The following is a 24,948-nucleotide window of genomic DNA, read 5'->3' as shown; positions in this document are numbered from 1 at the left end:
TCTTTGTGATAGAGCAAAAGTAAGGATAGTTGGTACTACCATCAAAGACGCTCTGTTGTCCGAATCGACTTATCAAAGTGATTAGAGATTAGATTTGATTGAGCTTGGCAAAAGTCTTGTTCGGTGAAATTACAAAAATGAATAACAATCATAAAAGGACAATAATAATGCAAGTCTACTCAAAAGTCAAAACAAGGAACTACTTGGGCGGCAATCTGAGAAAAGAATTACTGCTAAAGCGCAATCTAATTGGTCTTAAGAGCTTGCTCCTTATTCTTCAATCATTGGACAATTCAAGCTAGACAAAATTCGATGTCTAAAATCTTGAAGTTTGCGGCTAATAAGAAATCATCAACCAGAGGTTTTTAGTTGTGGAGAAACCCAATCGTCTGCAAACGAAATGTTCATAAGCCAATTTGATAAATTTAGCAGCAAAATGCTCCAGCTTACACGGAAGATATTGACCTTGCTATATACGGAGGCCAATTGTAATAGACTTCCAAACGTACCTCTTGTCCGGCATGGAGATTAATGCGAATGAAAGCAAGACAAATTCATGACGCCGAAGTTATCATCAAAGAAGTGCTACAATATATGGGTATAATATTTAATTATAAAGAATAAAGTAATCAATGTTGAAAGCTTCTTCCGGCTGAAGAGTAGGTTGCCGGAAGTGGCCAGCCGCGAGTCGCAACTTGCAACTGGGCAAGCTGTATGCTAGTGGGCGGTGAGTATGTTAAGAAGCGATACTCTAGTCTGAATCAAACGCTTGAAAATGCAGTCCAACTCTTCTTCAAGATCATCAATGGCCATCTCCACGCCTGCATTCTTTTACTAGCTTCTTGCAGCATGCTCGTGTCACAATTTTCCCACCACGAACTTAGGCTGTCCACACGACTTAGCCTGGCCTCGAAAAACCCTCTATTCGATTTACTGTGCCGCTTCGCATTAGGCATGGACATGAGTGACATTAGGGACTCCACGATGGCCATGGTGGCCATTCTCACTTGTCTCAGCACATTGACCACAGCCACAAGGTTTTGGTTTAAGGATGACGAGACATCTGATGATGATGATGATGACGATGAGTGGATGCATTTGTTCTTCATCTCCTTCAACGAGTGCAGCCGCCTTAGCATGGCTTTCTTCAATTTCTTTCTTTCGAGACTGTAGCCGGAGAATTTGTTTGCTGCTCCAGCTGCACTGCTGTCGGCGATGCTTACTCGTCTTCGGAAAGCCGATTGAAGGTCATGCAGATGGTCTTTGGCGAACAAGAGAACATCCCTGGTGTTGCCGCAAGTTTCCAACATTCTCAGGGACGCTTCTGAAATCTCGTGAACCCATTTCTCTTGTTTATGCCCAGCAATTGACCTTTTGGTGATTGGCGAGTGAAGCGAGTCATTAGCCGAATCGTGCAAGTCTCTAAGAGCAAGAAAATTCAGGCGTGTCATTTCGCAAGCAGATGGAATTAATTAACCAATTAGACCCCTACTGTGGTCTGAAGATTGTACTAATTAAGTACTCATCAATCCTTCCTAGAATTAGCAACTTATACAGCTTAGCTCAGGCGATCTAGTTTTCTGAAAAGAAACAGCTGGTGGTCAATTGACGTGATTAGATCTCCTGCAGCCAGGAAAAGGACAGAGGAAGTATCCTTCCTTCGTGGAGGAGTCCGTACCGACCTAATTTGTCGTACGCATACTAGGAACAGCTAAAGGATCAAATGTTGTCTGGAGGAAACTTCCAACGCTGTTGAATGGCAGTACTTATTAGATTAATGACACATTAGTTGTTGGTGAATTTGGGTCATAAGCGGCTCTGCCAGCCTGTGTCAAGCAACCGTTGCCATGCAGACCAGACGACCTGGTGTCTGCAAATCTAATGTGCCTATTAGCTATTATATCACATCACGACTTCGTTTTCTATCACATACGAGTCGACATAAAATCTTGGATTAAGATGCTTAGAGTCAGCGGCTGAGGCTCCAAGAAATTCTTGGAGTATAATTTTTTGACCGGTTTTTTGTTTTCATGAGTTTCTTATTGCCAAGTAATGCACACCTAATAAGTAAATATAACTGTGAGAACAAGGCTTCTATCATGGGCAACGTCTGTGCAGGAGTACTAGGCTTTTGAGAAGTTAAATTGGCCTAATCGAGATGGGAGCTGGCTGATTGAGCCCATTCTCATGAAAACAATACAACACTAGTAGTTTGCTGGTACTGGGCCGGACACTTATCTCAGACGAAGCCGATGCCAACTTCCTTTGTCAAGCTTACGTGCGAGTGTGGGTTGTGTTCTCTTATAAAATAAATAGGGGTGTTAATTGCGGTTTTTGAATTGGATTTTGGCTCAAATACATAATTGTATGACCTGAGTTTAATATGATCTAATCTCGACTTATATTTAATTTGGGTCTAAAAACTTTTCCCAGTCGAACTAAAGCTTAGATTTAGCAGACTCTTTTTGGGGCCCTAATTATGAAAGTGCGATCCAGCAAAAGAGTTGGCTAAAATTACTTTGGTGCAATTTTCATTTTCCATGTGTTCATATGCATCATTCGGCCGCCAAAGAATTGTGCACTTAAAACAGGAGCATTCGATTCAAAAACAAAAAGACGTTGAATCATCTTCTATCATCTTACGCCCAGAAGGAGACCCCGTCACATTTTCAAGGTCCCCAGCTTCGGCAGAAGCCCCGTGCCAACTTCCATCTTGCTCCTCAATCGACCCATCCTCATCCCACCCCACTTCAAGAAGACTCTTTCCTCCCTCCAACGACCAGCCATAATAATAATACTAAAACCTGGGAAAATTGTCAACATCTGCACTGCACGTGTAACATTTTCCATTTAACTATGTCTCATGAATTGTCGCTATAGTAACCGAAAGCTGCTTCACTATAAACTCTCTCTCTTCTGTGTATGCTATGTATGATGATGAACCGTCGCTTAAGTACGTCGGCTCATTTTGCAAAACAGTTGGATAAGCGATTAGCTCTCTCTCTCTCTCTCTCTCTTCATTCATGGAATCTATGATAATGATAGAAGATATATGACATGCATCACACATACATCAAATATGAGAAATAAACAAAGCATTTGGATAATGATTTAGGTTTTTTTTTTCCAGAGACGACAATTATTGTATAATCTATACATTCTAAATTAAAGGGGAGGGGGCCTAAAGAAGTTGTGTTTCGGGCTTTCAGGTACATAGATCTTACTAGATTAAGGGAGTGGTTTAGCATAATTCTTGAATTTTTTTTGTTACAGGTAAGATTTGAACCCCCCACCTACAACCCAATGAAGGACTTAAAACCCTCCCTGGTGGCCATTGAACCAAGCTCAATGGTTGATGATGATTTAGGTTTACAGCACTGTTTTTGTTTTAAGATTACAAGAGACCTTTTCAAAATTTAGTGAGTAGACTACTTTTGAACAAATTTGAATACAAAGTAGTGTGTGTCAGACATCTCAACTTGTTCTCATAGAAAATTTTTTATAATGTTAACGTATAACTATAATTCGAACATTTAAATAAGCATCTCTAGCATAAGGTAATGTTACAACACCATGTAACAATTGTATTAAAAGCCAAATCCCCTTCTCCTTCTTCCTTTCTTTCTTAAATGCTTGGTTTTCATTCCTCACTTCTCTTGTCCGGAATTTTTTTTTAAATTAAAAAAAAATTAAGTGAGAACGAAACCCTCCCCCCCCCAAAAAAAAAGGAGTAGGGTCCCACCTTGCCGACTAAAATTCTTATCTTTATTAAGGTCCTAAATGAATGAAGTTCATATGTACTTTAATGCTAAGAGCATCCACAATGCTATTACACCTTGTGGAGTGTAATCCACATGTCACGTCAGCATTCACTTTCTCCTCTTTTATTACACTTTCACTCACAATGGATTACACTCCATAAGGTGTAATAGCATGGGTCCACAATTAATCAAATATTTATTTTAATAATGCATAACTCATATCCCATAAATAAATAAAGTAATTTTTAAAACTAATTTTGTTATTTTTAAAAAATAAAGTACTAACTTTCGTTAAATTTTGTACATTTTGAATTTTTTTATTTTCTAAAAATGATATTATTAATTTTTAAGTTTGAATAATATATCTTTTTCTATGTTTCAAAAATAATATATTGTTATTTTTTTAAAAATAATTATGTAGGAAATTAAACAAATATTTGATACTTCAAATGCGAAGATATCATAATAATCCATACTTAATTAATAATTCGGAATGTAATTAGTTGAACTCCATAACATAATATTACATAAGTTAAATCAAATAAAATACAAATAATAACAAAATGAATACTAGTTTTTATTGTCATTGCCTTCGAATCGTTCCCAAATATGCTAAAATGTGTTGTGTGCTGGTAAATTAACTGTTGAAGCAAAAATTGAATGTAATCGTTGGTGGCTAAAATTACTTTACATTTTAATCATAGATCCCACCTTCTAATGGATTACACGCATCATGGATATGATTCGTCCATGATGCGTGTAATCTCCATGACACGGCTCGTCATGGAGTGGTGTAATGGCCCTCCATTACACCCGCGCTGCTGTTGCTCTAAGACGTTCTTTCTTCTGCTGTTGATATTGAACTGAGAGTCATTTTCTGATACAGCTACTTAGTTACTATATTGTATACGGAAGGAACCGGCTACGAGTCACAAGTATATTTTGACCCATTGCTATTGGATTGGTTTAGGAGATGTGAAAGTTGATATCTATACGTAGTCATAGACGTGACCCTTTGTCAACGAATTTCAGTGAAACACTCGAGTCAAAAGCAATAGCAAGCAAAAGCAGGTCAGTAAGTTCAGGCGAGGAATACAAACAACCGCCACGGGTTAGAAAATGCCTTTGATATGATACCATAGATAGATTGATTGCATAAATTTTTATAAATAGCCCATCAATACAACCGTAAATTAATAGTGAAATTCGAACATATAATATTTTGTGAGAAAGCAACCTATCCTTCCTCAAATTGATGGTCACAATAAATCACAAGCCAACGATGTGCGCTTGCAAAGGGATCGAATTAATCTTGATGCGTGTTTGGGAATATTTTGTTATTTATACTCGTACCATTTGTTATATTATATAGTCTTATATATGAAAACTATATAATAATAAAAATAATAGTAGAAATGCAAATAATAAAAAGGACCGTGCAAATAACATTTTCCTATTTATATTGCAGTAACGAACTGTCTATTCTAACTAATGTCGTGGGAATATTGAATAGCAACTATCTATGACATGTCTATGGCTAAAATTTGAACACATTGGCTCGTCTAGGAGTGGAGCTTTAGCCGTGTATGAGAATCCACGGCAACAAAATATAAACATGGATTTTGTGCTTTCAGCATTAATCAAGACAGTATATAGAAGTTGAAATTTTAGCATACATGTAGATTGCAAAATTTTACTACAATGATTAATTAGTGTTAAAAGTGATTACCACTACAATATCATATTTAGAAGGTGAAATTGATGTCTTAAATTTTAATGGGTCCCAACTCCCAAATTCCAATTTAGCTGGAAGGGAAGAAAGACGATGGAGTAATAAAAAAGAAAAAGAAAAAGTAGAAAGTGGAAATTATCCGGCAAAGGGATCCACGTGGCAATAGCAATTCCAGCATTGAGCATTCATCCAATCATGATTCGTTCATTCTGCTTCCGGCGGGTCCCATTTGTGGATGTTGTTCCGTGTTCCTTTTCGGTACCGCCTGGTGAGTGGTGACGTATTCCTGGGTGGGGAGCCACCCCAACGGACCCTCCTCCCCCAACGCCCAAAAAAAAAAAAGAGAGAGAGAGACTAAAATTAATATACTATATACCCCTTTCTTGACCATATATACGTACACACAGGAGAGACATAAAGTCACAAAAAAAACGCATAAATACAGGACCATACAATGCATCCTTTAGTCTTTAAATCCATACCCCCCCAAAAAAAAAAAAAAAAGCCACAAGGCATATACATGTATATATATATATACACACACACACAGAGAAAAGCCTAAAAGGAGTATTACTAGCTAGATGAGATTTATGGAGGATGAGGAAGCAGCCAAGTCAAGGTTCAGGAGGGTTTGTGTGTTTTGCGGAAGCAGTTCTGGCAAGAGGAATTGCTACAGAGATGCTGCTCTTGAATTAGGCCAGGAACTGGTATACTACTGCCCCACTTCCATAAAGATTCCTCTGATATTTTATGTCTACTTACAGGATATACTCCACCCGCCACTGCTACATGGGAATGAATGAACGAGAATCGTAAACAAAGATTTGACATCAAATTTTTTGTGGGTTTTCTTTCTTTTCTGCTTTATTGTGTAGGTTGCAAGAAGGCTGGACTTAGTTTACGGTGGAGGCAGCGTCGGCTTAATGGGATTAGTATCTCAGGAGGTCCATCGTGGTGGGAGACATGTCTTGGGGTATTTACCTTAGATAGACTCGAAACCTCAAAACAAATTTTCTCATCATGTACAGATAGATAGATGTCTAGATTCATTCTCTCCTTGCTGGGTTGGCCGTTTGCTGACTTGATTCTCATTGTTTCTCTACTTGTTGTTTTGTTCGTCCTCAAGAGTTATCCCAAAGACCCTGATGTGCAAAGAGGTGAGTCAATTTCTTGGACCAATAAACAATTATTACGGTACTCCAATTTGGCATCTGATTTCAATTAGTTCATCATGCATCATGCTTTTGATCCATTGCTTATTAACCATCTGAATCTGTTTATGCATCAGATAACCGGTGAAACGGTGGGGGAGGTACGACCTGTAGCAAACATGCACCAAAGAAAAGCAGAAATGGCCCGCCAATCTGACTGTTTCATTGCCCTACCAGGTACGTACTACTCAGGAATACTGAAATACTGCTAGCTAAGCTAAGACTCTTACTACTGTCTTTTCTCTTCTTTTTTTTTTCTTTTAATCAAGTCTTGTGACTCAGTGCTCATGAGAACCCTTTTAACAATTCACATACATATATATATATGATGATGATTAGGTGGATATGGAACACTGGAGGAGCTATTGGAAGTCATCACATGGGCCCAGCTAGGGATTCATGACAAGCCTGTAAGTACATACTATATAACACTGTATTTTTGGCTTGGCCAAATCTGGACTCCCACCTTCTATCATTTTCTTTCCCTTCTTCAACTCCATCATGGCCTATATTATATGCTCAGTTACCACTCAGTATTGCTAAACTATTTCGATTAGCATCGTGGAGCTGGTTTATAACCCGACATATGTTCATATGATAATAGGTGGGACTGCTAAATGTGGAGGGCTACTACAACAACCTACTAACCTTCATAGACAAGGCTGTTGAAGATGGTTTCATCAAACCTTCGCAGCGCCACATTATTGTCTCTGCCCCAAACGCTAAGGAGCTTGTTCAAAAACTCGAGGTACCAAAAGCCTTGCTTTTCCAACTTGTGGCCTTGTAATAGCGGAGTAGCGTAGCATATATAAATAATTGCTCAATTCATGGTTTTTTTTTTTGATGGTATTTTGGGTCCAATTATTTTGATGCTGTGCTGGGTTAGGAGTACGTGCCCGTACATGATGAAGTGGTGGCCAAGGCACGGTGGGAGGTTGAACAGGTGGAGCTCAACGCATCTTTGCAGTCTGAATTGGCTCGTTAGCTAGCTGTGGCTACAAAAGACAAAAATTACTTGTCTGGCATTTTTTAGCTTCGATCTCTTTCTTTCATGGGTTTCTTTTTTTGTGTTTTTTTTTTTGCCCCCTGAAAATATCTGTAACTAAGCTACTAGGGCTCAATCTACGTTTGCTCCTCCTGAAAATTGTATTTATTGCTTAGGGGCTACAACAAGGAAGAATTGGTACAAAGAAGAGGAGAAACCTAGGTTGTGATTTAGGTTGTTTGCTGTTTCTTTGCGGAAAGAAAGAGGAAAAAAAAGAAAAGAAAAGAAATCTCATCTTCTTTCCTATACTGTTGTGTGCTAGAAAACCAAGTCAAATGGACCTGCAGGAATCACAAAATACAGCAGCTGGTCTTTCATTTTCCCAAAAAATTCCGTCTCTGCGTGTCTTGTGCCCGTGGCTTCAGGCTAAATGGTTTATACCTTCCGGTTGATTCGGACAAGGAAAATATTCCAATCAAATGTGGAGTTAAACTATTTATTAAGCAGTCGTGTCAGTCGAGCCGAAATACGGTAAAATAAGAACCCTCAGTTACGGTAAAGCATTTCTTTCCCTGACAAATATTCGGAGGAAGTCTAGTAGTAGCCAGGACTAAATACTGAAAATAATTAATCCGATGAGTAGTACTATGAGGTTGACGGCTTGACCAGAGGTTGACCAGCATTATCCCCAGGAACCGCCCAAAAAGCAACCAAGAAGAGGTCGAAGAAATAAATAGAGAAGGGTAGGTAAACCGGTAACTAAAAGCCTAAATAGTACTCTAGTAAAAGGGATGGTGCTCTAAATTATAAAATCAGGTTGTGGGTTGGGTGCAAGGATTACAGGATAAGTTGGTGATAATTTGACAAAGGGTTTTGGAATTCAAGGAGTCACGATGAGAGCGAGCGACTAGTGACTGATGCGAGGCCCAAATCAGTGAACAACCCAAATTCAAACCCATAAAAAGAGATGCTACAAGAAATAAAAAAGAAATGTCCGAAATCTTGTGGCATGGCCAGGGTCCGAAAAGCCTATCAATCATTGACTCGTTGTAATGCGTTTGCCAGAGTTTCCCTTCCCGTCGGATGAGTCGAATGACCCTCTAGACTAGAAAATCCACACTGGTTTTTAGCAGAAAAATGAATTGGCTTGAAAGTCGAAACTTCCCTTTCTGTTCCTTTCTTGATTCCATTCAGTTGCATGTAAAAGTCTGATTAAAAGAAAGTTGCTCAATGTTGTGTTTGGATTGCATTTTTCTGGATTTTTTTTTATAGAAAAATTATTGTAATGATTTGATATCTGTGAGGTAAAAAAGCGATAGGAAAATGTGTTTACAAAAAACGTAATAATTTTTCGGCAGAAATTGACTGACCAAACTTTTTTTTTGCCCTTTTAAGGGCGCAACTCCCAATTCGTGAAGTCATCTTTTTTTGTACCGACAGAGTACCCAATACCCACCATCAGGCATTATCGAAAGCCACGCTGAAATCAGTAATCTGCACTTTGGGCCTGCATTTACAAGAAGAAACGATAATGCAGCGGTTCCATTGTGGTAAGGAGATTAGCTTCAATTTTGAACATTTTAGACAAATTGTTATCCATTTATAAACACAGTTCTTTTTTAAAAAAAATCATTTTCTAAACCTCCAATTTTTTTACCCTTAAAAAACCTCATCATATTTTACCCACAAAACCACTCGTAAATATCCTTAACCATTGTAACTACCCAATTAACTTGAACCTTGTGAAAGAACTAATAATAAGCCAAAATATTTTGATGATAAGTTTATAGTTCATGTCACGAAAAAAAAATTTATGTTGTTTTTATACTAGTTTCTGTAGATAACAAACTTTGTCCCAATTCGATTTGTCCACGTTTCAGGCTGTGCATAATATTTGAATTTAAACACAATATAGAAATTAAGAAATTATAATTAAATATATTTTTATTTATTTCAGCTTTTTTTAAAAAAATTAATGGGTAATAACTTTCCTTGTGAAATGATTGTAAATGAAAATCCGTACAAAATATAACAACCATATGTATTTATAAGATGATATACTAAATCTAATTCTTGTCCACCTTAAACACCAATTGGAAAACTAAAGTGTTTACTGTTTAGGCAGCAAATTGAAAGATAAATAGTCCTTGATTACTTGAAGTCTTGAATTATCTTATTTGGCATAATTTGTACGCCTTCTATTCCCCAGCACTCGAGCTCAATGTCTCCGCCTCAACATCAAGATCAAATCCCTCCGGTGTGATAGTGAAAAAAATACACTAATTCAATGGCCATTTTTAATCTATATAATATTAGTGAGGTCAAAGTGGTCAACATGGATATTCTTTACATATCCCGTTTTAACAATTATGTTATTAAATTCGAACTGGATAACGACTCGATTAAATTATTGGGTCAGGGATTAACTGGTTAAATTGGTTAAACCGTTCTAAAAAATTCGCTGATATTAGCATAATGTCATAATTATTTTTATATTTTATAAGTTTTAGAAATATTGAAATTAAGTTATTGGCTATATTTGACTAATAATAGAAAATGTTCCAAAAATATTAGATTTACAATCAAATATACACCTAATAATTATACATAAAAATGTAAGTTCATGGCTAAAATATGTTCATTCACCAAAAACCACTTGAAAAACTAAATTAAAACAAATTAATGCAAGTTGGAATAACTAATGCTAAATTGATAAGATCACAAGGATGAAAATATCTTGATTTGGAGATCATTCAAGAAAGCGAGTGATTTTAATACTTACACTATATGGGTGGCTTTTTTAATTCTTATTAATAAACGAATGTGTTATAATTTAGAGAACTCAAATTATGTTTGGGAGAAAAGAAAAAGGAAAAGATTGAGAATCGGGTCACCGATTTAATCGATTTTGACTGATTTTTTATCAAAAAAATTGGTTCATAACCGGATTGGCCGGTTCGGCCTGGCCTAACAACACTACCGGTTTATACTTCATTTTGCTGTTCGTGGGGCAAGAAGAAACGAAAAAATCAAAAATCAAAAATCAAAGCTCCCATTTCTGGTTAGCATTGAAAACACGTAGAAGCAATCCAAGCTACTCCCAAACATATGGCTTATGTTGAACCAAAAACCCAACTTTGATCGTCCAGACTTGTTTCACAAATTTTCTTAATACCCTTTCTCAAACTCTCATGGACGGATTTATATATTCACTCCCTCCCCTGAAAAGTCCCCGATATAGTAGTTGAGATTCAATCACTTTTATCTTTCGCAGCTCCAACGTGAAACTCCCCAAGCTCACAAAAAGAAAGACTCGAACTTTACACTGAAAACTGCCAGCATAAAGGAGTAGTAAGCCTCAACTGCGTCTGATTCAACCAATTGAACTTCCCCTATGGCTTCTTCCACAGCCTCCAACTTCTTGGGTACTCAAATCTTCCTCTCACCTCCGACCCCAAAAACAACTAAATCTTTGCCCAGAAAATTTCTAGTTCCCCAATCAATCCTTGGAGGGAAAAAATCCAATAGTATTTCACAATCCTTGAAGGATATTCCATCAAAAGCCACACTAGCTGCTCTACTATTTTCCTCAATCAACCCACGAGCTTTAGCCGTGGATAACACTGCCCCGCCAACTCCGCCTCCGGTAATTCAAGCCGAAGCCCCACAACCCAGTCCTTCAAACCCATCTCCCTTTTCCCAAAATCTGATCTTGAATGCCCCAAAGCCCCAAGCTCAGCCCTCCACTGACCTCCCAGAGGGGTCCCAGTGGCGGTACAGTGAATTCTTGAATGCTGTCAAGAAGGGTAAAGTGGAGAGGGTAAGGTTCAGCAAAGACGGTAGTGCCCTTCAGCTCACCGCCGTGGATGGCCGCAGAGCTACCGTAATTGTGCCTAATGACCCCGACTTGATTGACATTTTGGCAATGAACGGAGTTGACATTTCAGTTTCTGAGGGTGATTCTGGCAATGGTCTGTTTAATTTTATTGGGAATTTGATTTTCCCATTTCTCGCTTTTGCTGGCTTGTTCTTCCTTTTCCGGCGGGCTCAGGGAGGACCCGGTGGGCCTGGTGGTCTCGGCGGGCCTATGGATTTCGGCAGGTCCAAGTCAAAGTTTCAGGAGGTTCCTGAGACGGGTGTGACCTTTGCTGATGTTGCTGGAGCTGATCAGGCAAAACTGGAGTTGCAAGAAGTAGTTGATTTCTTGAAAAATCCTGATAAGTACACTGCTCTAGGTGCTAAGATTCCCAAAGGGTGTCTTTTGGTTGGACCACCTGGTACAGGGAAGACCCTTTTGGCTAGAGCTGTTGCTGGCGAGGCTGGCGTGCCGTTCTTTTCCTGTGCTGCTTCTGAATTCGTGGAGTTGTTTGTGGGTGTTGGAGCTTCCAGAGTGAGGGATTTGTTTGAGAAAGCCAAGTCTAAGGCTCCTTGCATTGTGTTTATTGATGAGATTGATGCTGTTGGAAGGCAGAGAGGAGCAGGGCTTGGTGGGGGAAATGATGAGAGAGAACAGACCATTAATCAGCTGTTGACTGAAATGGATGGGTTTTCAGGGAACTCGGGTGTTATAGTTTTAGCAGCAACTAACAGGCCGGATGTTCTTGACTCTGCATTATTGAGGCCTGGAAGGTTTGATCGCCAGGTTACAGTGGACAGACCTGATGTCGCTGGCAGAGTCAAGATTCTTCAGGTCAGCTCCCTTTCTAGTAATCTACACGTTTTCATTCTGTTATTTTAGCAGCAATGTCATTGAAGTCATTATAATAGTAGCATGGACATAGACCGTGTGTGGTTGAGCATAGGCTTTAATTCGGAAGCAAGAGATGGTTGGAATCTAAAAGTGACAGATGCAAATGCACTCTATTTTGAAACACGCATCTTTAAGAAACATAGTCTGGGTTCTTTTTACAAGTAGATTGTGTTACAACGTAATATTTTGCTGTACCATAATGGAATCTGCCCAAGTTTGTCAAATACATTATTTGTAAATGCATTATCAGGGAGAAATATCTTCTGAATTTGATCCGCCTACTTGGTGTTCTGGATACTTGTGCAACTTTAGTGATTATGTGACAGAGAGAGTGTTGTTACTGTTCATGTCCTAAGTTGATTCTCAAACTCTTTCAATAAAAATCTAATGGGTTCCTGTAATGTCCGCCAACGACTAATTGTTTCATAGCATTCCTAATTGTACCATTAACATGTCTTGTGTTGCAGGTGCATTCCAGAGGAAAGGCTCTTGCCAAGGATGTGGACTTCGAAAAGATTGCCAGAAGAACACCAGGATTCACTGGTGCTGATTTGCAGAATTTGATGAATGAAGCAGCCATTCTTGCTGCCAGGCGTGACCTCAAGGAAATCAGCAAGGATGAGATTTCTGATGCTTTGGAGAGAATAATTGCTGGCCCAGAGAAGAAAAATGCTGTTGTCTCAGATGAGAAGAAGAAGCTGGTTGCTTATCATGGTATAGACGCATACTTTGCTGTCTATTGCTGATCTTTCAATTGTGAATTAGTTATCACATTGATGTAATGCATATGGTCTATCTGCTTTACAGAGGCTGGCCATGCTTTAGTTGGTGCACTAATGCCAGAGTATGACCCTGTTGCCAAAATTTCAATCATTCCTCGTGGCCAAGCTGGTGGTCTTACATTTTTTGCTCCAAGTGAAGAGAGGCTAGAGTCAGGACTATACAGCAGAAGCTACCTGGAGAATCAGATGGCAGTTGCCCTTGGTGGAAGGTTAGCGTGCTATGCTGCCCGCTTCCTTAAACTGATTTATCTGAAAGGAAACTTGTTTGTGAATTATAAGTAAAAGGATCCAATGCATCTGCATTGCTCGTATATTCCTCATTTGGAAAATGAGGATAGCTTATGACATATGCATACAAGAAAGCCACAAATAACATCATATCTAATCCTTTGCTTGTGTTGATATTCTTGTGGATAAGGAACCTTGCTTCTTCTTTTCTAGGAATTTACCACATGCATTTCTCTAAATAAAAATAGAAAAGGGGTTTTCGCACCTAATTGCTATTTAGTGTTTTTTTCATGTCCATGACTCAGCCCAGCCTGAGGGCGTTATTGATTTCATTCTCGCCTCCATCATGCAGGGTCGCTGAAGAGGTTATCTTTGGAACCGAAAATGTCACAACGGGTGCGTCAAATGACTTCATGCAAGTTTCACGGGTGGCAAGACAGATGGTTGAAAGATTTGGTTTCAGCAAAAAGATTGGACAAGTTGCAATAGGTGGACCTGGTGGCAATCCCTTCCTTGGTCAGCAGGTGCTTGTTTCCTTCAAAATTAGATATGTCCGACTGTTTTTGTAATAAAAGAATTTTGATTGGCAACCTCGTTTTGTTTAAATTGCAGATGTCTTCCCAGAAAGACTACTCTATGGCTACTGCCGATGTGGTGGATTCAGAAGTTAGAGAGCTCGTAGAGAAGGCATATTCCAGGGCCAAAGAAATAATGACCACACACATTGACATTCTGCACAAGCTCGCTCAACTGCTCATAGAAAAAGAAACAGTTGATGGAGAAGAGTTCCTGAGCCTATTCATTGATGGCAAGGCTGAACTATACGTTGCATAATTTAACTCTGAAGGCCCAAGCTCTGTTGTATTACAACTATACACATTGAGAAATTATCAATTACTCTGACTAAAATTTTTTTGAGCATATACCGCAATTTTAAGTGTCTCTCCCCCTCTATTGTACATCTTTATATGGCAAACACCTCAAACCAAATGATACATTGCAACTGTCAATCGTTACAACAACACAATTGAATGAATCATGGCTATAAAAGAATATTACACGAAAGCACAATTATCCTCTCCCACCCCGTTGCTTCTTTTCCTCCAGCATAGCAGCCTCATTCAACATATCAGCCGCATCCTTGTGCATGTCGAGCTTGGCAAGGGCAACTGCCTGCATGTAGAATGCTGTAGACCAATCTGGGTAGACACATTGCGCTTGCATTGCATCTCGAAGAGCTGCGTCAGGTTGATCGCACATAAGATAGCAAAGGCTCCGTCGTGCATAGACGGTCGGGGAGACCATGGTGCCGACATCTACGAACTGCATATAAAACCAGAAAAAACAGATGTGACCACTGTACCAATAAGGAACTACTTGCTAATTTCTCTGGCCCGTATATTTCCTTTAATGAGAGAAAAGTACTTGATACTCAGGAAAACAGTGTGGTGTATGGCCGAGTTATCATGGTTTGATTGTAGTTAGCCATAATGAATCCTCAATCTTATATAATTATCAAGCAGAGCATCTGGAAAAAGAAAACCCAGGTGCTCTTCCATTCTAATATTGCAAGACCATCCAGGGGAAGGGGAAAAAATGTAAATTATTTCGCAATTTTTAACAAGAACCTACTAATTCGTAAGCATACTTTCAGACAGAGAAATAATATGATCCCAAAGTGAAAGATTATGGCATCTCTGTCAGAAACAGTCAACAATTTTTAACTCCTAGGCAATCAACGATGCAGAGCCAGCATACAATGGCCAAAGCCAAACACTGAACTCTTTTGCCACCAGAACAAAAGCAAAAATAGTATAATATTACCTGAGAATAACAATCTATCGCAGACCTAAAATCTTTGTCGCGGAATGCCAAGTCCCCACGTTTCCTTGCCTCCAACATATCTCTCATTTGCTGAGTCCATTCTTGGAAAGATAACTGCAGATTTGACACTGATTCCCTTAGAATATATATGTCTTAGGCAAGATACTATTGCATCTTATAGCGCAGGTAAATTACCTCATTGGTACCCTCATCGTCTTTATAGTGTGTTGCTACCAAAATTTGATGGATAGCTGTGAGATCCATACGCGAACAGGCATCGCCCATTGGTGAAAGAGGGTGCTGTGGAGTTGCTGGTGTTTCATCATGCTTGGGAATTCCAAGCATCACATGTGATGGCACCTGTGCAAAATTTATAATTTATAAGTGCAAAGTGGAATAACAACCAGTAAAGTAGCATAACTACATCTAGGATACTGTGTTCTTAGTAGAATATTGAAGTGCTGGAATTTTGGAGACTCTTGGAAAGAGCTCCTAATGAGAAGTACATGATTATACACATATAGCTTGGAGTAAATCAAATAACCATACTCCAGCTCCCAAAATATCCAAACTTTAATGCTTAAGAGGCACATTACATAAGCAGTGGATATACCATAAACACATTTGGAAACTTAAATTCTTCAGTTCAAACTAAGAACACAAAAGGAAACATAAGATAACAAGGCCCAATTACTCATTCAATATGACCTTTTAAAGTCAGATTATAAATAACAACAGAAATAGCTCATCAAGGAATCAAATATCATTAACTTACATAGTACATAAGCAAACTTTAAAAACTTTAAAAAGTTCAACTTACATCAGATTTATTTTGCAAGGGAGCAAGTGTTGAGACAAGATCTTTGGTGTTTGGCCGATCCCTTGGTTCATATTGCAAGCATTGAGAAGCAAGATAAAAAACCACAGTTGCCTCTTCAGTTGAGAAGTTTCCCTCCAAATGTGAATCCATCAAGAGAAGTATGTTTTTGCCTCGTATCATATCTAGTGCCTGATCAATCATGGCATCCATAAACCGTAAAACAATTTCTCTAGGAAAAGCATAACCAAAAGACTCAAGGCACTCAGCCAATTACAGGTCGATATTTTCACCAAGCACAACATTAACTTTGAGGTGGTGATTCTTGTTCACCTCAAACATCAGATGCATTAAAACCATCAAAACTTTACGTGAAACATGATTTATTTTCTTTTGGGACGAAGACGGAGACAATTCACAAACGCTTTTTTCATGATGTTGAACTTTGATATAAATGAGTCTGTTCTGGTCATTCCTTAGCTAGCTATCTAACACTATGAGGCAGTCTAGAAAAATACTAACAAAGTGGATGTATACATATCCTATTCAAAGAATGAAAGCACAAAGCAGAACTGGAAGCAGAAGGCTAAAAGAAGTTTCACACAACCATGAAAAATGAGTTAGCCACGTAATCAGTCACTTCACAAGTCTAATTTTATCATTTCTTGACACACTGTGCACGTTCTTTGAGCAGATATGCACTTATTAAGGATGCATCTAAAATCTACTCAGCACGTCCAACTGCCCAAGTAGCAAGTGAATGCCTTCATTCCAGTATGAATATGATACATATGTGTGTGTGCACACATACGTACATATATGATACATTTATGCTACAGTATGAATGTATGTAGAGAAAGGAATTTTGGAATAAAATTCCGCGAAACTCAGAAGGAACACCAGGAAGATGAGACAGTATTTTGTTATAAGCTACAAACAACTTACATGACTAGGAGGGATATGCTTCCCGCTTAGAAGATCTAGAAGGACAGTTCCAAAGCTGAAAACAACACTTTCTTGAGTGACCCTTCCTACATAAAACATAAGTTTGTGAATAGTCAACAATATCTCCAAAATCAAGTCAATACTGACCTCAAAATATGAAAACAACAAAGAAACCAGACATGCATTCAGATCTACAAAGACACTTGCTCAGCTAAAGAATATGTCATAATGCGCACTAACTGCTAATTCTCTAAAAGACAAACAGCATGTCATTGCTACTGAATCTTTGTCAATAAACACCAAAACTTGTACAGTAATTTCTTTGCTGGAAAATGGTAATATGACACTTATACAATCCCTGTTTCCGGCATTTAACAACCAGCCCCCACCCAATTTACATAGACCCAAAAAATTGGTGCTGATTCTTGAGCAAATGAGGGGCAAATTCCAACTTAGTTTTAATTTCATTGGCCATCAAGAAGCCATATCAAGAAGCTCAGAGAGATAATTAATTAACTACTCCTTTAATCAATTTACTTTCCAAACTAAAAAAGTAAGAGTCTACTTAGAATACAAAGCATTTTTTTAGCATGTCATTTCACTAAAAGGGTGCGGCATTAGCTATTTCTCATTTCCAATTATAAGACAAATAACAGAAAGGATAAAGTACTCACCATTTCTCAAATACTCAGGAGGCGTGTATGCTAGATTTGTGCTATAACTTTTACCATCCCGGCTGTTTTTCATTAATCCAAAACAAGAAAGCCGTGGATCACCATTCTGCCAAAGACAACCGCCACATTAATGCATTTCTCGAATTAAAATCTAGAGCATCTGCAGGAGTACTGCTAAGGGCCAATATGGCAAAAGTTTGCAATTGAATAATGATGGTCACATGTAACAATAAAACATATTTCTACATGAGCAGGGAATAAAGTCAAAAGATTCATAACGACACCTCATCAAAGAGAACCCTATATGCGTTCAAATCATGGTACAGTGGACGACCTTCTGTACTGCAATAATCCAGAGCCTCGGCAATATACAAAGCTACTCTTAAACGCATGGCCCACTCAAGAGTCTGGTTCTCCCCTGAGAAGGAAGTTAAAAAGTAACCATAGGAAATGATGCAATAAGAAACATTATATTACTCCTTATCAGCTCCAACAAGCTAGAAGAAACCATCAGATATCAACACGTGTTTTGCAGTTACATTGATATAGTTCCTAAAGGAAAGAACACAATACAAAGTATCTTACTAGCTGGAACTTAGAAATCAAAACAAAGAAGTGCTAAGCCACAGCCAGGAGGAACAGAAGAGCATGAAAAGGGGGGAAAGGGTGGATTTAGTACTCAAATAGTTGTGCTCGGAAATATCAAAGGACTTTTTGACATTCACTTGTCCCTCACAACGAATACATGAATAAATTAATGCTGACTTAATTTGCAACAATTCCTTTGATACATCCACATTTGATCTTAAAGTGGTAACATAATCTCCAAAATATGCCTTCATCCATTTGAAATGAAAATCATGTTCCAGAAATATGCTTATATTGCAAACAATTTAGAAACAAAAACAAGTCATCCAGAGCTCTTCTCTTTCATGTGGCTTCTCTCATTAAAAATCCTGTCTTTTGGATAATAATAGACCTCATACTTCTACCATATTCAATAAACCCCTGTCATTCATTTCAATAAACCCCTTTGATTAGAAAACTCTTAAAACAGAACTTATGCACGACACAAAAAGAACTCGTGCACCGACAAGAGGCAGCACCACTTTGAACCTATCCTCAGAAACCCCAGATAATAAAGCACCGAAACCAAAAACATTAATTCAAAACTAATGAAAAACACATTGTTTTTGAAATAGATACAACCCAATGAACCAAGGGATATTCGTATGATAGAAACAGGATTTGGTAAGACTAACAACAGCTGAACTAATAAGGTTAACTTCTCCAAAAGTTGCAACAGGAGATAAGCATATGCATAAAAATCGAAACACATACAGTGAAAAAGATGCTTGGCAAGGGTATCATTAGGCATAAATTCAGCTACAAGTAGCCTCTCATCTCCGTCGCTGCAGTAGCCTATCAAATTCGCCAGCCTCTTATGCCTCAATTTCCCAACACCTTTAGCCTCCTCCTATTAAAAAAAAAAAAAAAACCAAAATAGACATCAAAATTTGTTCCTTTTTTAAAAAAAATTCTCCATCGGTTCCTTTTTTGAATCCCAAATAAAACCACTAAGAATCCCAAAACAATTGCACAAAAAGGAAAAGATTAAATCTTTAATTACTTAACAAGGAAGGAGGGAGGGAAAGAGAGAGTACTGCAAACTGTTTAGGGTCGGGCCAGGCCATTTTAGTAAATTTCTTAACAGCGATCCAGCGGCGATTCTGTAAGCGGCCTCTGTAGACCACATTGGGAGCCTTCTCGCCGCTCTCGGAGACAATGAAATCGGAGCTGAAGTTATTGGTGGCAGCTTTAAGCTCAGCTAGGGAGAACTCCGAGAAGCCTTGTGCGCCACCTCCTTCGGTTCCATTTGAAGAACGAGGATGGTGGGGTTGGCCGCCGCCAGCTCCACCGTAGTGGTGTTGATCCTTGTCTCGACGACGAGAGCCCATCGGGAGAAACGATTGGCAACAGCCCATAACTCAGTTGAGTTGAGTTGAGTTGACTCGACTAACTATAAAAAAACAAAAAGGACAAAAAAAAAAAAAAAAAAAAAACTCCCAAAACAAAAATAGGGGATTCCTCTTTTTCAATCCGCTTTTAACCCAGGAAGCAGTAATATGTCAGTAACTGCTAAGCTTTATACTAGGTAGAAAAAAAGAGTAAGCAGTGGCATCACATATAAAAAATGAGGATGCTTTATTTTGTTTCGGAATTTATTAAAGAAATGAATATATGCACATCAGTTTATAAAAAAAATACTACAAATACAGCTAATAGTAGTAGTACTATAAGAGTAGAAGGGAGTTGTATTAAAACAGTCAAACCATCATCGTGTTTTAAGGTACTAAAAGTTTGCGTTTTGTAGGACTGCTACTAGTAAGTACTATAATTTTTAAGTGTGTGTTTGTGTGAATAGATGAACAGAACAACAAAGTGACAAGGCAGTGCGTGCGTGCGACAGAGGGCTCTAGAGGTGGCAAGGGTTTGAAGATTTAGATAAAGGGCTGGGGTTATCAGTTATGGTGGGGTGATTTCCAGATACCAAGCCACGATGATGATGATGATGATGATGAGGAGGTTGATGATGATGATGATGAAACTTTAGTGTGTAGCGTGTACACGAGGAGCTATCGCTGTCCCGGTTTGCCGTTTTTTCCTTTTCTCTCTTGTACCTCTTACCTTTTGTTAGGCTTTCTGCCACTTTCTGCAGCAGACAAAGTCTCTCCGTCTTTTTCGCCATTCTCTCCTCTGTCCATTCATACTAGTACTACTTCATAGTTCATACTAAACGTGTCCTGTTTTCTTGGCTTGTCCTTGTAAATTGAAAGCGGGAAATTATAGTGGGTATTTTTGTCATTACAAAATGATGTTTAAGGGCTACTTTTACATCATTGCATTTGTAAAGGCAAAAACTTGTGTGGGCTCGGTCTACAGCCGCTTTTGTAGACCGATTCGTACACAATTTGCCACATAATAAATATTCAATTGACTTAATTGTGGTTAACCTTTCTCACCAATCTCTCTATTCTTGGTTTTTCCCCCCCCCCCTTCATTTCTCATATATGTAGAAATCAAAATCCGAGTCTCAACGCAATTTTCCAGTGCAAACATTTCTTCAACAAATTCCACCTCGCTTTGTATCATCTCCAAAAAGAAGAAGAAAAAAATTCTAAACCCCTAATCTTTGATACTTTCTTTTTCTTTTGATTTATTTGTTTTAATAATATTGGGTGTACAAGTGGGTTTTTCTCAAAACTTATATGGCTTAAAAACAATTCGAAATCCTAATCGTAGGTGCTACGATAAAGAAAGAAGACACCGGGGGAACACAAAGTCGGTGGCTGTAGGTTTGGTGGTTTTAATGGAACTAAGGGACAAGTTTCTCCGGTATGTCAGGAAAAAATGCAGATTTTGGGGTTGGAAAGGAAAATGAGTTTTTGAACCCCTAATGGCTATTCATATTCCTTGCAGATGCTGCTTTCTCCAAGAATATATTTTTGTGTAGATGACGTGGCAAATCTCATAACTCTAGGTCTACGGGTGGGTGGTGGACCGGGTCCACTCAAGTTCTTACCGCTTAGAGCTAGGCCTTTTTTATCCGGCCAACCAATTTACCATAATACCCCCGTTCCCATGTTCTACTATTTATGTTTTTATTTGGTGGTTCAATTGAATTAAAATGGCTAAAGGAAAGTGACGAGCCGTAGAAGAATAGCCCGCACGGCGCCGCGAAAAGTTGGAATAAGGATGGTGAAATCTGGGCTGGGCGGGACAGGGCATAGAGGAGGCACGAGCATATAAATAAATTTTTTTAAAAAAATCAAGATAATTTGGCGCTCAATGCTCACATCATTAATGATAAAATGACTCCATCATCCTCACAACTTAGGATATCTTACACACATTCGCGGACAGAAACAATTAAAACATTTACTAATTAAATTGACCATAGCTTGGTATTTAAAAAAAAAAAATGAACTAGGTGCACTTTTTTCCTAGTAATGTACTTGACAAATAAAAAGAATGATATGTGATGTACCTGATAGATAAATAATAGGATTTAAATATGAAAAATAATGGAGTTGTTTATAAACTTGTTCTTGAACTGTTTATAAACTAAATTAACCATAATTTGATTATGTAAAAAAAGTAATAATGGCATTTTAAAAAAAGGCTGCAATATTAGGCTAGTTTTTTTTTTTTGAAATGATGTATTTGACGATTAAAAGGAATTGGACATGAGGAGACTTTGGCTCCATTGTTTCTTCTTATTATTGTAGTGATAACAAAAAACCTAAGGTAATAACAAAATTTGTTTTGTTAAATCTCGAAAGTTACTACTGCATTTTGGTTGCCGAGGATGATTTTTTTAATTAATCACGTGAAATAACTGTCCCATAAGTGAAATAATAAATTAGATCGATGATATTTTTCGTTTCAAAATTCAACCATCATCTGACCACTAATATTATTTTTATTTATTAGTTTTTTTTGAATTAGAATAAATTGTTACAAAATTATAGGTGCGAGGGAGGTTAATAATATTTTAAAAATCTTGAGAAAGTGACAGTGAAAGCGTTAGAATCTAGGAGAGGTTTCTAAAATTATCGCATTTAAAAAAAAAAAAAAAAAAAAAAAAAGAGAAGAGTGAAGAGATAGATGAGCCACGTGAGATCCAGCTCGTCTTTTTGGGTGCTGTGTAGTGCGGCTGATGCTCTCCCTTCCCCCCTCTCCACTTCCCCGTGTACAGTTGTTGGGATCTGCTACGCGACACAGCGGATGAGGGAGGGCTGACTTGTCCATTGTCAGTTGTCAACCAACCCCCAATTTGAGGCAAAATTCCGCGACTACCAAAAATGCTCGGTCCCCGCTGACATGGTCCCACCTACGTACCCCATTTAAAAATGGATTAATCACAAAAACTTTTCTAAGGTTTAACCAGTTTTACGTTGCGTAACAAAAATGTCAAAAAGATATTAATACCTAAGGATTAATTACAATAAATCTCATTAAAGTATAGTTATTTTGCACTTTATCCTCTAATATTATTTTTCTATTAATTTGTCTATTTGTTTCTAAAACCATTAGTCAATCCTAATATTTTATACCATTCAAGACAAATATAGTGTTTAAAAATGAATATTCTTAACATAATACAAAAATTATTGTATATTTATGGATATAGATCTTGTTAAATTTTATCCCCATAATTACAAAATTTTTTAAATAAAGAAAAATCACTCACTCCTCTCACGTGATAATGGAAAAAATATTGGTGCAAAATTAAACTATGAAAGTATTATTTAAGTTCTATAGATGGGTTTGTTTGGATTGGAGATCATTTGAAAATTTTTTTTAGAATTGGATATTTATGAAATAAAAAACGTGTTTAGATGCAATAAAAATCGTTAGTCAACCCTGATATTGGTGTGCGTGAGAAGAGAAGCAACCTGTACTTTCTAGTGGGCAGGATGAGGGCTGTCTTGATGACAGACTTCACAATTTTGGTCCTCCAGGGAAGAAATCAAAAGATAGGACACTCTTCGACTTATATATAGACCAATCAAATATTTATTCCCAGCTGTAATCCAACTTTATAACTGAGCCAACAGTTTTTAGGGAGATACTACTATAAACATCATATTATGATAAAAACCATGATGAGAAAACTGAACATGGTCTTCTTTTTTTTCTTTTTTTTTGCTGATGAAGTGGGTGTTCGGGTCAATTCTTACGGGTCCGACTAATCCCACTCTAGCCCGGGAGGAGAGGCCCCATCCCCCCGAACACGATAATCACGGGACTCGAACCCTTGCGGGCACTGGACACCAGCTCCTAAGGAGGCTTGCTGAGACCAACCGAGTTGCTCATGAGAGGCGAAAACTGAACATGGTCAGCCTTGACAAATCTGATAAACAAATGCAAGTTGTATTAGCGGGGCAGATTTAAGGCAATGCCAATTCATCTTTGGTCCCTTGAAAAGAATGTGTTATGATGAAAGGACCTTTTTATGAATTATGAAGGAAATGATTACATAAAATCATTATCATTATTGAAATTTCTAGCAGAAACACCAGGAGGGTTCAATCAGCCTGTAATACATATTTATTTAAAGAGTACGTTCTCATAATGAGCATCAATCGAGTGTACAATTATGGAGAACCACAGCCAATCATGTGCACGTACGTCGCTTTGTTGCCTCGATATGCTAATCCAAACGCTCATGCACAATTTAATTAGTAAACTTTTGTTTTTTTTTTTTTTTGTTTACAATTATTTTGGTTGTCGCCTTGCCTCTCTTCTGAGTTCTGACGGATCCAGTTCCATACGTCAGGCTGCATGTCTCAATGCGTGCATGGTGATGCTGGATTGTCGATTATTGTTGACACCGTTAAACATTTGGCTAAGATCCTTTTTACAGCCTCTTCTTGTTTTCTTCTTCTGAATATAATTTGGCAATACTACTATTACTGGATGAAAATTAGCCTTGCATCTACAACGCTAAGGTACTGGCACTAACCGAACCAGATTTCTTATACCAATTGATCCAGACTGTATGTTTATTAGATGTTAACAGCATGAGGGATGAAACGATGGAATACTAACAGGATCAAAATGTAGAAAATCAAGAAGAGGTTTTCATTGAAAATGATGTGTCAATTGTCATGCCCACTATTTTATACATAAGCCTACAGGTTCTGCCATAAATCAAGAATTTATGTATTTTGACAATTATTGATAAATAAAAAGGACCATTTCATTGTTCTTAAAACAAAACCCAAAAAAAAAAAAAAAAAGAAGAAGAATTGCATTAGTGGCATGCATGGAATACACCGTAATGATTACAAACAAAAATGGTTCATATGATGCAAACTGCAGGTGATTGGTTACTCCCAATTAACAGATTTTCGCCATTCCGAGGTCGATAGTTGGCCATATGCTAGTACTTGTTATGGATTTGCATCATCTTTTCAGGTGAAAATGTATCAATCTTTATCTGCTAGTTCTCCAAAAATATGAAATCTGAAAAATTTTATTTTTGACATGCATCCATGACACAATAAGGTAAAGTGTACTATACATGATGTCCCGTAGCCGCTTTCAATAGCAAACACTTGGATAGACGTGGTCCATTGTAGGTCATGTGATTCAAATTTTATTACACCATCTCGTTAACTCAAAAATTAAAGGTGTGATAAAATTTGGATAATAAGATGTTTAAGATTAGAT

The 24,948-nt window shown here is 37.9% G+C and overlaps 4 protein-coding genes across 5 annotated transcripts; 2 read left to right on the top strand and 2 right to left on the bottom strand.

The window, feature by feature from the left end:
• Window positions 1-761: 761 nt before the first annotated feature.
• On the bottom strand, window positions 762-1,451 carry LOC113749164. Its single transcript, XM_027292836.1, has one exon. It carries the CDS (start codon window positions 1,449-1,451, stop codon window positions 762-764), a length of 690 nt encoding a protein of 229 aa, XP_027148637.1.
• A 4,545-nt stretch (window positions 1,452-5,996) lies between these two features.
• LOC113749291 (probable cytokinin riboside 5'-monophosphate phosphoribohydrolase LOGL10) lies at window positions 5,997-7,995 on the top strand. The gene is made up of 7 exons (XM_027292979.1): window positions 5,997-6,200; window positions 6,369-6,466; window positions 6,620-6,650; window positions 6,782-6,881; window positions 7,044-7,114; window positions 7,309-7,452; window positions 7,591-7,995. The coding sequence occupies exons 1-7, from the start codon at window positions 6,075-6,077 to the stop codon at window positions 7,687-7,689; spliced, it is 669 nt and encodes a 222-aa protein (XP_027148780.1). The 5' UTR covers window positions 5,997-6,074; the 3' UTR covers window positions 7,690-7,995.
• Window positions 7,996-10,878: 2,883 nt separating this feature from the next.
• On the top strand, window positions 10,879-14,372 carry LOC113748826 (ATP-dependent zinc metalloprotease FTSH, chloroplastic). The gene is made up of 5 exons (XM_027292398.1): window positions 10,879-12,379; window positions 12,907-13,153; window positions 13,247-13,430; window positions 13,802-13,973; window positions 14,062-14,372. Exons 1-5 carry the CDS (start codon window positions 11,084-11,086, stop codon window positions 14,281-14,283), a joined length of 2,121 nt encoding a protein of 706 aa, XP_027148199.1. The 5' UTR covers window positions 10,879-11,083; the 3' UTR covers window positions 14,284-14,372.
• On the bottom strand, window positions 14,222-20,468 carry LOC113748828 (serine/threonine-protein kinase BSK1-like). 2 transcript variants are annotated; one of them, XM_027292399.1, is made up of 9 exons: window positions 19,374-20,468; window positions 19,051-19,186; window positions 17,994-18,127; window positions 17,710-17,815; window positions 17,036-17,121; window positions 16,094-16,282; window positions 15,469-15,633; window positions 15,274-15,387; window positions 14,222-14,772 (listed from the first exon to the last, which is right to left on the bottom strand). In XM_027292399.1, the coding sequence occupies exons 1-9, from the start codon at window positions 19,692-19,694 to the stop codon at window positions 14,521-14,523; spliced, it is 1,503 nt and encodes a 500-aa protein (XP_027148200.1). In that variant the 5' UTR covers window positions 19,695-20,468; the 3' UTR covers window positions 14,222-14,520. The 2 variants fall into 2 exon arrangements, with proteins under 2 accessions (XP_027148200.1, XP_027148201.1); XM_027292400.1 differs by having other exon boundaries at window positions 19,051-19,183.
• Between the last annotated feature and the right edge of the window lie 4,480 nt (window positions 20,469-24,948).

Source organism: Coffea eugenioides, chromosome 10 (assembly GCF_003713205.1).
Source record: "Coffea eugenioides isolate CCC68of chromosome 10, Ceug_1.0, whole genome shotgun sequence".
NCBI classification, from domain to species: domain Eukaryota; kingdom Viridiplantae; phylum Streptophyta; class Magnoliopsida; order Gentianales; family Rubiaceae; genus Coffea; species Coffea eugenioides.
This window is presented reverse-complemented; position numbering and strand designations above follow the sequence as displayed.

What these genes read in the sequence shown, in the direction of transcription:
- LOC113749164 (XM_027292836.1), bottom strand. Translation starts at nt 1,451, where the DNA reads ATGACACGCCTGAATTTTCTTGCTCTTAGAGACTTGCACGATTCGGCT.
- LOC113749291 (XM_027292979.1), top strand. Translation starts at nt 6,075, where the DNA reads ATGAGATTTATGGAGGATGAGGAAGCAGCCAAGTCAAGGTTCAGGAGG. An exon ending in GGTGGGAGACATGTCTTGGG is followed by an intron (nt 6,467 to 6,619) that starts GTATTTACCTTA and finishes TTCGTCCTCAAG; the next exon opens with AGTTATCCCAAAGACCCTGA. An exon ending in TAGGGATTCATGACAAGCCT is followed by an intron (nt 7,115 to 7,308) that starts GTAAGTACATAC and finishes ATATGATAATAG; the next exon opens with GTGGGACTGCTAAATGTGGA.
- LOC113748826 (XM_027292398.1), top strand. Translation starts at nt 11,084, where the DNA reads ATGGCTTCTTCCACAGCCTCCAACTTCTTGGGTACTCAAATCTTCCTC. An exon ending in GCAGAGTCAAGATTCTTCAG is followed by an intron (nt 12,380 to 12,906) that starts GTCAGCTCCCTT and finishes CTTGTGTTGCAG; the next exon opens with GTGCATTCCAGAGGAAAGGC. An exon ending in GCAGTTGCCCTTGGTGGAAG is followed by an intron (nt 13,431 to 13,801) that starts GTTAGCGTGCTA and finishes TCCATCATGCAG; the next exon opens with GGTCGCTGAAGAGGTTATCT.
- LOC113748828 (XM_027292399.1), bottom strand. Translation starts at nt 19,694, where the DNA reads ATGGGCTGTTGCCAATCGTTTCTCCCGATGGGCTCTCGTCGTCGAGAC. An exon ending in ATAGGGTTCTCTTTGATGAG is followed by an intron (nt 17,816 to 17,993) that starts GTGTCGTTATGA and finishes TGTCTTTGGCAG; the next exon opens with AATGGTGATCCACGGCTTTC. An exon ending in CCTTGCAAAATAAATCTGAT is followed by an intron (nt 15,634 to 16,093) that starts GTAAGTTGAACT and finishes AATTTTGCACAG; the next exon opens with GTGCCATCACATGTGATGCT.